This window comes from Staurois parvus, unplaced genomic scaffold (assembly GCF_062004578.1).
Source record: "Staurois parvus isolate SC_StPar_1 unplaced genomic scaffold, SC_StPar_1.0 ptg000244l, whole genome shotgun sequence".
In the NCBI taxonomy this organism is placed as follows: domain Eukaryota; kingdom Metazoa; phylum Chordata; class Amphibia; order Anura; family Ranidae; genus Staurois; species Staurois parvus.
Genome location: NW_028318040.1, coordinates 7,243,795 through 7,260,249, shown reverse-complemented (window position 1 = coordinate 7,260,249; position 16,455 = coordinate 7,243,795). Strand labels below are relative to the sequence as shown.

The 16,455-nt window shown below is 38.8% G+C and overlaps 1 protein-coding gene across 1 annotated transcript in view; it reads left to right on the top strand.

Moving 5' to 3' along the window:
- The window catches only part of BANK1 (B cell scaffold protein with ankyrin repeats 1), a 325,822-nt gene that overhangs the window by 72,226 nt on the left and 237,141 nt on the right, over positions 1 to 16,455 (top strand). Inside the window, exon 7 of the mRNA XM_089680587.1 lies at positions 8,668 to 8,864. Within this exon, the coding sequence (XP_089536713.1) occupies positions 8,668 to 8,864 (197 nt within the window). The remainder of the gene's footprint in view (positions 1 to 8,667; positions 8,865 to 16,455) is intronic.

The following is a 16,455-nucleotide window of genomic DNA, read 5'->3' as shown; positions in this document are numbered from 1 at the left end:
AGAAAAGATTGAGGGGGATTTGCAGTCATGCATGCATTTTATATAATAAGTAAAATACATGTGCTGGATGTGAATATTGTTCAACAGAAACATTATTATGGCAATAGGAAGGAGTCTAGTTATTAAACACCCTACTGTCTTGCAGTTTTCTTATTGCTGATCATCAAATGAATGTATATGGTCTTTGATGGCACGCTTAAAAAGTAAGCCAATAGCTACATTCCTTGCACCACTGCTCCTCTCTTCTTACCTCTAACAGGCAAGGGATGGCGTCCTCAGTAACTGGCCAGTTGACCAGAAAAAAAGGAGCATATGTCAGTCCTAAGTGGGTGTGTGCCTTTGAGATGCAGCTTCTACTTTCCTTGTCGGATTTTAGTAACACATATGTGAGGAATGCAGTATCTGTTTTCAGGTTGCTGTGTATTTAGCTTTTTTTAGGGAATGTCAGCTCAAATCTCAGGATGTAACTTCTATTGGACAGCAGTGGATCAAGATATATGTGAAAGCTCTAAACATCATACTAGTGGGTGCAGTGACAGCACTTAACATAACATAAATGTTAAAAAATAAAAAAATGTATTCTTTATTATGGTCATGTTTTTAGAAATATTTTTTCTCAATGGTTGATATCATTTGTCTGTTCTATCTTTGCTGACAAAATTGGGCAATCCCAAAATATTAATAGTCTTGCATATGGACTGGTGTAAAAATAGGCATAAGAGTCATTTCTGGATCAGTTTTGTTCCTATTAATATAAATCCTCTGCTTGAATTAATCAAACATAATATTCAAATATGGTCCAGATTACCTCTCAAAGTAACTGGTAGAGTTAGTCTTTTCAAGATGAAACTGTTACCCAAATAATTTTTGTAATAATAAAGTTTATGGAATGTTTAAAATAACAACAGGAACACAGATCCTCAATGCAGTACATGCAAGGCAAACATGTAGGACCTCTTGAGCATATACAGAATATTAAGGCAACAGAAGTGATAATACACTTGGGTGCTCATAGTTGCGTACAGAACAAATAGCCAGTATATTCCAAACACAATAGCTTCAATGGCAAACTGCCTCTTTCACAGGCACTTGCAACTGGGAGGGTCAGGCCAAACCTATTGTAGGGATAGAGAGGATCACTAGAAATCTATAAATCACCATAAAGACAGAGGGGTTACCCAAAGTATTTATATTGCTTGTCAGTGTCCCATTATAGCTCCTTAAACAATCTGAGAACCTGTTCAGAAATCTTGACTAGTCCAATTGCCATTCCAAAGTTAGGGGGCACATTTTACAAAATGCTCTTTACTGATTTGGGTTTTGGGCAGACTGTATTTTTATTACTTGGCTAAACAGACCTTTTGTTTGCATTACCATATCCACTCAATGGCTCTCACAGCTACTCTGTTAATCAAACATGCTGGTTTTGTCTTAAAAAATACTTTTATGAATTTATATATTTTTTCTGGCACCTTTTATACTAGTTTCCTTTAACATCCTAGATCCTCGGCCTAAATTTAAAATAATATGTAACCTAACACCTAGCAAAAAAACAAAAGCTACCTATAAAATTATCTAGGGCTGAAAGTATAAGTGCTGAATTCATGCAGTCCTTGCATGCAGAACACTGTTCAAGGATCTTTGTGATAACACCAGCTGTTCTCTCTCTCTTTCTGATCTGACCAATCCCTTTCAGTCCTCCAAAAAGCCACACCAGTCATAGTAACCCCAAACTTTCATCTGTCCCTACAAATTTAGTAAAAAAGCAATATATACAATATTCTTTTATATTAGAAAATAGTTTACGCTATCCCAACAGAAAAAAGAAAAAAACCCCTCTAAGTGTAGAATTTTATGTAAATTTAATAGCAAAGAAGTTAGACAACTCACACGGTAAAAGACATAGGCTCATCATAAGACCAAGGGTGACAGGACTGCCATTCGGCAAGGAGTAGATGCTGTGGGCCCTCTGGTGTGTGTCTCTGGCCTGGATGTAGGAAAATGACTGGCATCTCCTCTGTTCGAGCTGGTGGGAGGGTGACCCTGTCCCCCTTAGTCCTATGGCGGGCTTGTTATGTCTTTTACCATGTGAGTTGCCTAACTTATTCACTATTAAATTTACATAAAAGTCTACACTTATAGGTGCTGTTTTTTCTCTTTTTCTGTTGCATATTTGGAGCCAGTATCTGCTCTCACTTTAGCCTGCCTACAGTGGATGAACTTGTTATGAGACATTTATATTGGATTGTTTTAATTACACCAATCTTAGGAATATTTGATTCAAACCATGTTCTATGCGCCTAATTTTTAATTTTGTCCTTTACATTAACACAACACTACAGTAGTTGACACAACCAATCAGAAGTCATATTTCATTTTCTAATCTCCGCTACAAAAACTAGCGCTACAGTCTGATGGGATGCAATAGTAAATCTGTGTTTGTTTGACTATATATTTATTTTTCAATTGCCTTTCTGTACTTTGTTTCTGTTCACTCCATACATTAAAGGCAGCTCCTCTTCTTCTCATTGTTGCATTAATAAATTATAGATTAAATATGCTATAATTTAAAATATGTGTATAAGGAAACTTTGAACAATGTAATAATGCAGCATCACATTTCCGAGTTATGTATTTACAAGCAACCAATATCATTTTTGTTAAATCATCTTTTCCACTTTAGTCCTTTCCTTTTATTACCAGCCTTGATTAAGGCCACACTCACTTGAGAGCTATTATATATACAGTAATATAGCTACAAACTAACCAAAAAATAAGTCTTAACACCCATTAAATACTCAATATTCAACTCATAAATATTCAAGAGCTCCTTACCCAGAAATACTGAAATGTTTAGTATTTTTAGCCTAGAAATATCAGATGCTGAGCCACGTAGCCTAATAATGTTGATCATTACATAATTTTAAATAATTTCAGATTATTTAAAAAATAATACTAACCATATGCTTCTACAGATCGCAACAATTAATGCTGATATTGATTATACTAGAAAAACAATCCCAAAATGTAGCAATTCTAAATGTGTCAAGCTGTGATCAGCTTAAGACTTATAAGTGCTTTTGGTCTGATTGCTTCGGTTTAATTAACATTATCTGAGTTATTGATCACTCATTCAGATATAACCTGCAACGAAATAGCATTAAATAAAATGTGACTATAAAGTGATTTGGTGCTTTGTATTTCTAATGTTTTATTATTCAAAATGATGAAGCATTAAGACTCGCTTATTTTCTTTCCATTTTTATTCCATAAGTAGCTTTTAAACAAATACATTTTAATATTCATATTGTAAACCTGAATTTTTTGTTCACTTGTGAGTTTGTCATATTTAGTTGCTTTGACCAATAACAAACCAAAGACAAAAACACAAAAAAATATTTATTGCCCAGAAAAATATAACAAGTTAACTTTCCTACTAAACTGAACAGCAGTGAAGTTGAATGTTACACTTTTTTGATTATAAAATAAAATTACTTAAATAAGGTTTCAAACATTAGTTAGTTTTTTAATTAGAAGCTTATCTATAAATCATTTACGGACTCATTTAATAAATCTTTTGTTGCACAGACGAAGTGTGCGAGGAAACCTTGGACCCACCTTGGCAGGCAATATGAGTATCAGCATGGCCCTCATCCATAATAAGGCTAAGGCATGGTTGATGTAATTATAACCCATATAAGTCAGGGTTCAAGGGGGAGCCTAAAGTGTCATTAACCAGATGCCCTCCGCCCTATAGCAGAAGTACTGCTACAATGCGGCAGGGCTGCACAAAATCATATATATACATGATTTGCATTTCCGGGTAGGGCACGCGTGCCGCCCTACCCGCGCCACTATTGGCAGTTAGAGATGTCAGTCACCGGGTCCTGGCCGGTGATCGGCGATCATCAGGGAAAGCTGACAGGGGAGAGACCTGTGTGTAAACAACACAGGTCTCTTTCCTGTCGGCATGGACATGCCCAGGGGCGGACTGACAACTCATGGGGCCCCCGGGCAATAGGGGATCATGGGGCCCCTGTGTCCTTGCCCAAACTCAAAAAAGCCTATAAAAAAGGTACCAGGGGCATCTTATGGGGCCCCCTACTGACTCCGGGCCCTCTGGCAGTGCCCGAGTTTCCAAATGGTCAGTCCACCCCTGGACATGCCCAACAAACAGATACAAAACATGCCCGCCAAGTAAAACCCAGCACACAGTAAAACACACACAGCACACAGTTAACCCTTTGATCACCCCAGATGTTAACTCGTTCCTGCCCAGTGACATTTATACAGTATCAGTGCTTTTTATTAGCACTGATCACTGTATTACTGTCACTGGGAATGTCAGTGGCAGTTAGTCAGTTCCCACCAGTGTAAGAATGCTTCGCCGCACACCTACAGTCCCACTATAAATTGCTGATCGCCGTCATTACTAGTATAATCAAAAACATGGGTTTAACGAATTTCTTTCTATTGGTTTACCGATTGGTTCACAAATTATTTGACAAATGTATTGATTTTTTACCTTTTTCTTTTGAACACTTGCCTACACCTTTGTAATTAATAATTTTAAATACTTTTTCGATATTTTTGTTGATGTTAATGACTTTAAGATATATTTATTATTAATATGCCTTGTTTTTGAAGAGTTTTCCGCACATTGTAGTTGTGGACACTTTCCCACACTTTTTTATTTCTAGTTTTTCCATACTTGTTTTTCAGGACTTTTGTGTTATAAGAGATTTTTGTGGGAAGAGTGCTGTCTTGATATTTAATGCTAAAAAAAAAATGCCAAAAAAAAGCAGTCACACCTCACTTATTTTTAATGTTGTGCCAAACCTTGGGGGGTGGAGATGAAGGAGGTCGCTGCCCATTATTTCTTCTTCGGAGCGGCCTTCTTGGGCTTAGCTGCCTTCTTAGCTGCTGGCTTGGCCTTAGCGGGACTCTTGGTGGCTTTTTTTGGCTTGGCTGCAGCTTTTCTCTTTTTGGGGCTCTTTGTCACCTTCTTGGCAGCAGCTGCAGCCTTTGCCGGGCTCTTGGCGGCCGGCTTCTTCTTGGGGCTCTTGGCTGCGGTGGGGGCTTTGCCAGCCGCCTTCTTCTTGGGGGACTTGACAGCCGGTTTCTTGGGCTTGGCTGCAGCTGATGGGGCAGCACAGTGGCTAAATGGTTAGCACTTCTGCCTGGCAGTACTAGGGTCGTTGGTTCGAATACCAACCATGGCACCACCTGCCTGGAGCACCACCTGCCTGGAGCATGTTCTCCCTATGCCTGCGTGGGTTTCCTCCGGGTACTCTGGTTTCCTCCCACACTCCAAAGACATGCTGGTAGGTTAATTGGCTCCTGTCTAAATTGGCCCTAGTATGTATGAATGTCAGTTAGGGACCTTAGATTCTACGCCCCTTGAGGGTTAGGGACTGATGTGAAAGTACAATATATATTTAAAGTGCTGCGTAAGTTGACAGCGCTATATAAGTATCTGAAATAAATAAATAAATAAACCAAGTACCAACAGCAGAAACTACCAATCCAGGGAGATGGGGACATGAGGACCCCGGAAAGCACAAACTGTTAGCATTGAACAAATTATGTAGATAAATGAAACAAATGCAAAACAGTGCATATACATATTTAGCATTTTTTCACCATAAAGAGAGATTTATATGGAAGGATGCATTATAAGAAAGTTTAGTGTACAAGCTAAATATGTGTTAACATATGTAAACTTGACATTTTAAATCAGTGTCCATCAAGAATTCATTCATATTTTTGCTAGCTTTATTCACTTGTTGTTTGATTATGACAATTCATAAGGGCATTGCCTTCTTGGTATATGAATTTATGAAATCTCGGTATAAATATTTTACAGCTTGAAATGTCAGAATATTGAATGTCCTGTTTATTTCGTTTGTTGACAGGTTGGCCAACCCTGGAGTATTAAGCACATCCACAGCATGCTATATGTACTCAGATTTCAGGATAATCATTGTTTATGAGATGCTTCCTGGCTAATGACATGACATTTACATATTATTTTTTCAACTTTGAAGGTTAAAATAGCTGTGTAAATTACTTAAATGAGGATTTTCAAAACCAGATGATTCTCTATCAAACTGAGTAAAATGTGTTGGGCTATGTTTCTTTCTTCCTTTTTTGTTTGTTTGGTGCATTGCACCCTCATCAAAGCTGCAATTAAAGTTTCTTAAAACTCAAATGAACTTTCAGTTTAAATCAGCTAAATACATTCCTGGTGCATCAAAACAACATGTGTGTAAAGGTAGAGATAAAGTTTGTTTTCTTTGGAAAGCAGCCACAGAGTAGAAAAGCATGTCCCCTGCAAGCATGCTGTATAGAAGGACCCTTGCTCTCAATGTGGAAGCTGTGGTCCCTTTGCAAAGGTCCAAGGAGCCCCTGCTAATTCAGAGCTAGAGCTATATGGAGCAGGAAACATGAGCTTTGCTGATTCCAGAGGTTTAAGTTTTACTTAGCAGGCGGTGTATCTGACCTCTGCAGAGAGACTATTGCTTCCATATGGAGAGAAATGGTTATTTTTTACTACATGACTTTAGTTTGGATGCACCTGGATAATATATAGCTGATTTTAAACCAAAGGTTTAATTGGGCTATAATGAATGTGCTAGTGTATTGGCATAAACGATCCAACAGATCGATAGTTCAAGCATTTTAGGCATGTTTCTGAAACAATAAAAATGGGATTGGAGGTAACATTGCTGTAAATTACAGCTTTTTTCAAAGATAGTATTTCAGTTGCACAGATAAAGAGTTACCCATGAAAAGCCAACAAAAGATACAGATGTGCTATATTACATCATACCACACACAGTGGCATATCATTCATGGGTACAACGTCGTCACTGCACACTAGCCCCGGGGGGAGGGGGTGTTGGGTGAGGGGGAGGGCACTGTGCTCAGACTATGGATGATACATGTCAGGGGCAGTGGTGGAACTACCTGCAGGGCCACCAATATGGGGGTGCCGCTGCTCCTCCTTGGGGGGGGAAGCACACAGGGGGCCTAGACAGCAGTGGAACCAGTGTAGCAGGGGCAATTACAAAATGATGCCCTGTGTCTATGTCTCTCCCTTCAGAAGTTGAAAGCTGGTTTCTCTCCCTTTTGTTGGCTTTTAGCTGCAAGAAGAGACATGCAGCATCATTCTGTAATTGCCTCCCTCCCTCTGCAGTGTCCACACTGATCTCCCTCACTATTCTTCTGAAGTCTATGTGCCCTAATCTCCCCCTGTGTGCCCAGCCCCCCTCCTACAGTGCTTCTGGCTTCCCTGCCCCACCAACTGCTGCAGGTACCAAGGCCGGATCTAGGTCCTGCACCTTTTAGAAGGCAATGCAGGGAGTCGCCTTCTGTGTGTTTGAAAAAAAAGCTGGCAAGTAGAGCCATATCAGCTTCTGTACTGAGGAGAAAGGGCCTGAAAGGGGTTTTGGAACATCCAGCACTGAAGGTGAGAGCTGTGAATGGGGACTGCTGGGCACAGAAAGGAATGCTATGGACAGTAAGGAAGGAGGCTGCTGGGTGCAGAGGGGTGAGAGGAGTGGATACGGGAGGGGAGGTGGGAATTTTATGTGCAAGGGAGTAAGAGGAGCAGATGGGCTGAATGGTGAGAGCTGTGGAAGAGGATATTCCAGGTGCAGAGGGGTGAGCTGTCAATGGGGGAGATATTCTAGGTGCAAAGGGGTGAGAGCTGTGGATGAAGAGGTATTGTAGCTGGACAGAAGTGAGCTGTGGATGAGGTGTGTTCTAGATACAAAAGGGTCAGAGCTGTGGATGGAGAGGTATTCTAGGTGGAGAGGGGTGAGCTGTAGATGGAGGAACATTCTAGGTTGAGAGGGGTGAGCTGTGAATGGGGATGTGTTCTAGGTGCAGAGGGATGAACTGTGGATGGAGGGATATTCTACGTGGAGAGGGGTGAGCTGTGCATGGGGGATAGACTAGGTGGAGAGGGGTGAGCTGTGGATAGGGGGGTATTTTAGGTGGACAGGAGCGAGCTGTGGATGAAGGGGTATTCTAGGTACAGAGGGGTGAGCTGTAGATGGGAAGCAGTTCTAGGTGCAGGGGGAGAGAGCTGTGGATGAGGGGGTATTCTAGATGCAGAGGGATGAGCTGTGGATGGGGGGATGTTCTTGATGCAGAGGGGTGAGAGCTCTGGATGGAGGGGTATTCTAGGTGCAGAGGGGTGAGTTGTGGATGGGGGATATTCTAGGTGCATTAACTACCCACCACCATACACTCCGCACTACCTTGCACATACTACCCACTGCAATACACTCCAGATCCCTCTCCCTGCACATACTATCCACCGCCATACACTCCGCATTCCTCTCCTGCACATAATACCTACTGCTATACAGTCCACGCTCCTCTCCCTGCACATGGGTTCACTGATTTCATGGCATGCTCCTAATCACACATCTTGAATTATACATTGCATGGTCTTAAAATCACATTCTTTGAACATTTTACACTGTTCCTTTTTAACATATTTGTAAAATGTTTCCAACTTTTTTGCTTTTTTGGTTTAATTGTGGGGTTTGTTTTTGGGGGTGTTTTTTACAACAAATAAATAACCCATCTGTACTGAATGGTTTATAGTAAAGACACATACCGTACCATAGTTATATTTTCCTAACTCTATTTCAGATGCCAGCTCTGTTGAAATACCTACCATACTACATTGTGCAGCTAAACTTGGACTTAAAGAGGTCACTCATCTGTTATTGCAAAGCCCAGAGGCAGATTATATTTGTCAAATCACCAATAAGAATGGAGATGATCCAGCTAAAATTGCTGAGAAACATGGGCATAAAGACATTCAAGAAATCATCCTTCATCGAGTAGTAAGTCTAAATAGATTCTAACCATTATTCTTTTGGTTCTAACATGGCAGGCAAAAAGTAATATTGATTATTAACTATGTACATAAAGGGACTCTGTGAACTCTGTAGATGTACATATATTGTTTTGTTATAGATACCTGATACAATTAGCATTCCTCATAGCCTATAGCAATCATCAGGTTCTCCTTTTGATTCCTTACTGTTCAAGAAAAATGCAAGAGAAGGCCTAACTGGGTGCAATGGGTTATATTGAGAAATTCTAGTGAAAATTAATTTCTTTGTCACATTTGATAAATTAAACTTACTGTGAATGTTCTGTTGTAGCAAGCTATGGTGAGCCATTTTTTTCATTTCAGTTAAAGTAGAATGGACCATCCTATATCAAGTTTGGTATAACAGTAACAGTTCAACTTAACCATCTATTTTGCACCTAAACTACATCACTTATGTCTATCAGGAATGTGTCTTAAATAGATTAGGTGGTGGTTGATATTTTGCTCCATTTCCTTATTTGTACCATTAGTTACAAGGTTAAGTGAAATATTACCTCTAATGTGAGATGTACAAGAATAGCGTGTTTCTCATTGTTAGAAGACTATGAAGAGCCTCACCGCTTTCAGACTCCAGAACTCTGTCCTTCAGAGTGGGCACACTGGGTGCTGGTCACTGGAGCCTGCTCCACTATTCAAAAGACAAAGACTGTACACCAGTGATTTTGCTTCCTGCAAAAGTCTTTATTCAAGCAAAAGGGTTGGGTCTCCTAGGTGGGGATTCCAATGTGTGCTGTCTTTCTGGAAGAATGTCACCTCAACCTTTCGAATAGCCATTTATCATTGTATTTAGCAATTTTTCTAACAAAATCAACAGTATTTTTGGCAATTTGTATGCCAAAAGGTCAAACTAAAGAATAATAAGGGAATATTTTAAAAGCTTTTTTTACTTCTCTCAAGAGGCTTTAAAGTGTAACTAGGAAAAACTGGCAAATTAATGCAGTCTGGTGCATAGCGGGAACAACAGCAGGGTAAATTAATAAAAAGTGCGTATTATTTGGGGGGTTTTTTGTTTCTTGTTTGTGTTTACTTCAAATATCTGATCAAATTTAGGTAAGCCTAAGTGAATAGAAATTTCTGACTTTGATAGTTAATTTGACTATTGAGCAAATTAAAATATGCTTTTTTAAGTAATATAACACTGTGTTGTAAAACAATATTGGGAGGCATACATTTTACACTAGTGCTCTATATCTGTGTTGGTTTAAATTCACCAAATGTATAAGAGATTTAGGAAAGCAGTGTGTTTACATCCTCCTGTCCAGCAGCTTAAAGTGAACCTGTGTCCAGATCATGCACACTAAAGTATTTGCATAATCTGAACAAGCAGTAAGAAACACTTTAAAATACTTACCTATCTGTAAATGTTTGAGGATTATGGAATTATTTCCTTTTTATAGTTCACAGCACAATTCATGAATTTTTCTCTTATTTCATAGAGAGCAGACCTCTTTACACCTCCCATCAACCCTTTAGGGGTTCCCTGATTCCTCTTGTTGCTTTTAATTTAAAGTTATTAACTCTTAACCTCTTGCTAACTGCTCCACGGATATGTGCTGCAGCACATGGACCTTAATGCCCATGTTCATGGTGTATCACTGTGGGAGGTGATGTTCCTGATCATGTGAATGCTGTGATTGGCTTTTAAAACAGTCACATGCTCAGGAGCCCCTACCATTGGCTACCACTAATGAACACCAGAAGCTGTCAGTGACAGCTTGGTCAGTGTGCTGGAAGCACGTAGTGAGTGTGCTCACAACACAACAGCAATACACCATAGACACATATGTGTGGCATTAGGGCCCACCTGGCCAACCGACCCTTCTGACGCATGTACAGCATGAATGAGACAGTCAGCAAGAGGGTAAGAGTTAATAACTTAAGATTTAAAGCAGAAAGGGAGGCCAGAGATGCCTTGTTATAAAGTTCATTTACTGCTGGTTAAGAATATGATTTAACAGTTTAATAAAACAGTTAAATTCCTGGCATGCAAGTCTTACTATGCTCTCAACCAAACTGTCAAACCATCAAATGACTAGTGTTATAACTAATCACATGTGCAGCATCATAGCAGTTGAAGATCAAACAGATGGCAGCTTCCTTGGCTGAAAAGGATAAGAGGGTTTAGTTTTGCTTTATCTGGGCTCTGGACTTCAACAAAATGTCAGCCTCCAGCAAAAAGAAACAGGAACAATGCTGAAGGCAATTTACAGCACACACTAATTTTGGTTGCATAAGAACATTATTTTTTATCAATTGTTATGAGTAATTTTCCACTTAAACTCATTTCTCCTTGTTGGCACTTAGCATTCTTCTTGCCGCTATGACGTTTCCTCTGAATTTGACAAGATTCCATGTTATTCTAAGAAGTAGTTTTTTTTCATATTCTCTGCATAATTGGCCAACACTTCATTCATAGCTAACAGGAATTTATCAGAATTATTTATTATAATAGTTAAAAATATACTAAAACACTCAAATGCCCCTATTTGGGTATCTAACAAGTAAAAACTAATACCTGCTTGTAATTGTTACAAATCATGTTTAATATTTACATTGTGTTTAAAAAGAATGGTGGATCATTTACATTTGTATTGTTTGCTAAAAAATAATCTGCAGTGTATTGCTTTTCTGAGAGTGATACAGGATTGGCTGACAAGCATTCAAGTGACAATGCTGCCACCTCCTAAATGCCCATTTTGTTTTTGACAGACGAACAAGGTTTTTGAATGGGAGTACCACACCACAATTGCGAGCCTAGAGCATGGCTCACAGTTGCATTGTGGGCCCTTTTTACTGCCCACCAAACACAACAGGGGGCATTATTTTCTTAGGTGTTTCAGACTCATCTTCCACATACAGTGCTAGCTGCAGGTGTAATATATAATCTTATATTTGCACAACCATACAAATAACCTATGAAATAGTATGTCTACATGATCAGACTTCAGTCTCCGCAGTAATTCAAACATCATTAGTGGAAAAGAAGTTCAAATCTACTTCTGTTTGCAGTTTTGATTCAGAAAGCGCCTCTTGAAAAGAAACAGTTACTATATACCTACTTTATCCAGCAATGTAAGTGATAGTAGGATGGAGCTCACAGTGGTGCTACAAGAGGTAGTGATCCCACTGGGTTATCTGAAATATAAGTATTAGATGTTACATATAATGATTTTTCAAAACTTTGTTTTTTTAGTAAAAGTTTAACAGAGAATAAACAGAGTAAGATTTCAAGGAACATCTTTCAAGGACATCACAGGTGTTATTTTCTTTAGATTTTTAAACTATGTCTGAATATGTTTAAAGGTTCATGTTAATGGACTGCAGAGGACAATTTATGTATATTGACAGTTAACTTATTGTGTATTGATGCTTATGCATTCAGTCCATTCCTTTAATTATACTAAGGTCATAAAGCGCATATTCAAACAGCAATTAACGAATGAATGAACATGCAGACATAGAACTATGTTATCCTAATGTTATTTTATGTGTGACTGGCTTCCTAAACACTTCAAAATGGAAATGTGCTAGCGAATGATAAAGGGACATTATTATGAAGCTGTCTTTACTTTCAATATAGTGTGACTTATTTGTAAAAACCCGGGAATGTAAAAAGTTGATGTCCACTTCTATTTTCACAACAGTACCAGAAAAAACCTCCAGCTGAATTTTTAAAAATTCACATTTTTCTCTGACCTGGTTAGATCTTTGCAGAACAATAAAGGGTAGTAATGCTATAAAATAAAAACCATTCCTGAAAATCATAAAGACTGACAGAGACAGATTTTATAAAAGTGTCTGTGTTGCAATCTAAAAATGGTGCAGAATGTGCCAAATTCATGTACCTGTCTAGAGCTTGTACTTGAGTTTGGTGTATGCTGTGCGGCATTTGACTGTGAGGCACTTCTACAAAATCTGTCTGTGCCAGTTTCTCTCTATAAATGCCAAAAGAGAGCTGGTCTTAAGTAGCTCCACTTTCATAAGATGCAAAGGGGTTAATTTACTAAAACTGAAGAGTGTAAAATCTGGTGCAGCTGTGCATCGTATCCAATCAGCTTCTAACTTGTTCAATTAACACCTGGAAGCTGATTGGTTTCTATGCAGAACTGCACCAGATTTTGCACTCCTCAGTTTTAGTAAATCAACCCCATAGTGTCAGTATTTTACTTTGAATTTGGCGCCTTCATTGTGCCACAATGTAAACGTGGCACATTTTAGAACAAACCTGAATTTGGTGCATAAGTCGCTGTCAGAACCAAATGTGCAGCAAATGCTTCATGAATTTGGTGCAATACATTAACAAGGGATTAACACCAGAAAAGTGGCACAGTAGCTTTATTGAATTCCCCTCCATGTGTCTGGGTGGACTCCTACAGGAAAGCCTGTTTGTAGGGATGGGCAATGCAGAGGCATGGGAGACTGATGAATCCTGTGTTGCAGCACTACTTTGGGAGAGAGGCCCTCAAAATTTAATCTGCGGGGTCAGTTGGTAGTTTGACAAATAGGTTCCACCCTGTGTATCAGGATGACAGCAGCTCCAGTATCAGTAAATAAAAAGTGATTTGTAGGCTTCATTCATAAGTACATTGTAACAGCATTGTCACAGTGCATTTTGTTTATCAGCCTATATGAATGAAAACTTTTAACTTTATTTGTAAATTTAATCATAAGTACTTTATGACAATATTAATATAGAATTTTGTTATTCCATATGTAAAAATTAGAAATCTGTATACAATTGCCATTCTAGCAAATCTGTAATTATGGGGAGAAGAGAGGTTTTTCCCTTAGTTCTTTTTCCACAATATTGCTATGCATATATTCCAACTTCTATTCTTCTAACAGGACAGAAGTTTTAATCATCAATTTCTTACAATAATAGAAAAGTTAAAGATTGCCAGGTTAAAAGGCAATAGGGTTGATTTACTAAAGCTGGAGCATGCAAAATCAGGTGAATCTCTGCACAGAAACCTTCCAGCTTCCAGTTTTGTTTTTTTGTTTTTTTATCAAAGCTCAATTGAACACACTAAAGTTAGAAGCTGATTGGCTGCCATGTACAGCTGCACCAGCAGATTTTGCACTCTCCAGTTTTAGTAAATCAACTCCAGTTTGTACATCTCCCTGTATACACCACCTCGTACACTGCTCAATCCACCAAAAAATGATGGGCCCAGTGCCCTAAAAAAATTGTACCTTAAGGATGTCTTAATATATTAAAGATACTCATTCTCATTATACACAGTATTCCTTGTTGGTATTGGATAAACTAAATTTTTCCTCCGTACACCAAACAAATTGATTCTCCCAACAAACATGGAACTGAAGAATAATGCAGATTGTATGACTGTGTTCAGTGTCCCAAAGAACTACATGGAATCTCCTCATCAGGGACTTTTATGCATGTTTTGGACTGTTGGTGTAGAATTCCCTAATGACAGAAAGTTTCTGAACTATATAAAGTGGGCAGTACATACTTTTCCATCACCATTGACTTGGGTTGTACAGATATTTTAGATACCATGCCTTAATAAGTAGGGCATACCCAGTAAATTCCTTGCACTATGACACTATTTGACAGTGTCAAAAGATGGGCAGTATCCCTCACATCCCTCACTAACCTTCTCAGTCATGAAACCCCTCCCTGAGATAAGTCACCTGGTGGGGACTGATTTGTGCACTTTAGATAAAGCACAAAAAACTGGAATGGTGGGACATTCAAGTGTTACTAAACTAACAACAGTAAAATCAGCCTGTATATGCAGTAAAGCATGCTTGTTATACTCACTGTGGAACTTAAGGGGATAATCCTCTGCATTATGTAAAACGGCTGTTTGATCCTTTCTTCTCTGTTCCTCCGCTTTTTCAAGCAACTACGTCTTATCTCCTGCTAAGATAGAATGAACCGTAGGCATTTTGCACTTGCTCAGTTTGGTGTGTATTGCTAGAGAGGGTTTTTTTTCTTGGGAGAGTGCATGTGAACAGCAGAGAGCCAGTGAGCACTGTCCAAACAGAGGTCAGGGGTTTTGCATCCTCCTAGAGCAGAAAGAAAACTCCTCTTACAAGCTTTAGCTAGTGCTGAGCTGGACACTGATAGAAGTCACAAGACTGCTCTAACTCCTGAAGAGAAAAAGTATTTAACAGTTTATATTTACTATAATAATTGCATTCCCGTGTTCTGTGTACAGTGGGAAACCAGATATGGTGGTTGCAGGGTCCTGGGTTTAGTAACACTTTCAGGAATTCTATTAATAATATCTATTTTTTTATCAAAAATTCCATCCTAAAATGATCTGTTAAGAAATCCAAAAATATATATTTTTTTAAATCAACCAAACCCATCTCAGGTGTCTTGATTTACCATTCTTTGTTTTGGTTACATGAATATACAGTATGGGCAGCCCATTTTATTTAAACACCTAGAAATAATTGTTACAGCATGGAAGTGGGTGAGGATTACAGTAGAGGGGATGCAGGATACAATCTTTTTAAAGCCCATAAATGTGGAGGCACTTTTGGAGCATTATGTACACTTCTGTAACCACATCCTTGATGTTATCTGCAGCTTACTGGGTATTTCCTACTTATTAAGGCATGGTATCTAATGTTGTTATACAATCCCAGTCGGTGGTATGGAGAAGAGGCACATATGTGCAGCGCACTTTATACGTATAGATCAGGAGCTATCTGTCATTATCGAATTCTACACTCATGCATAAAAGTCCCTGAAGGGAGGATTCCATGTACTTCTTTGGAACACTGAATTCAGTAATGCAGTTTGTACTATTGCTCAGTTTCATGTTTGTTAGGTGGGAAAAACAATTTGTTTGATGTTGTGTACAGAGGAAAACTTTACACTATACCAACAAGGTATGCCGTGCATATTGAGAGTGAGTATCTCACATGTAACTTCAAGATACTAAGGACATCCTCGAGGTATTATTTTCTATAGGGCACTGTTTCTGTGTGGTGTAGATGTTAGGACTCTGGTGTCTGAAGTATTTAGATTCTGCCATGCTTGTTAGCTATCCCAGCTTCTATTAATGCAGGACCATGCTATGGGTCTTAGGGTGTGAGCTCCCCCAGTGACCTTATTTCTGTAGAGTCCATAGTTCAGGCTTATGGTTTTGGACATGTCCCAGTTACTAAGGGGTCAACTTGCAGAGTTGCAAGAACCCCGCCTTACATGTATATGGCCTTGCCTATGGGTGCTTTCAAATTTTACAGTTATTGGTAAAGTTTCCCTCTTAATTCTGATATTAGGCTAAGAAAATACTTTCAAGCACACTAGCCCTGCTAGAAAATAAAAAGTCAAGAATCTTCTGCATCCTTCTCCAAGGCAGTATTGGTAAATATTGATTAGGATACCCATAGTTAAAACTAGTATTGAAGTTGTAAGAGTATTATAAATGCTGCATTACAGAAATAGTATCCAGATGTCTATAATTTCTATATATTATGTATTTAATCATTTATTTGCTTGCGTCATGCCACAACTGCAGCACAACATGCAAGGGCGATTAAAAATATGTATAACTTTG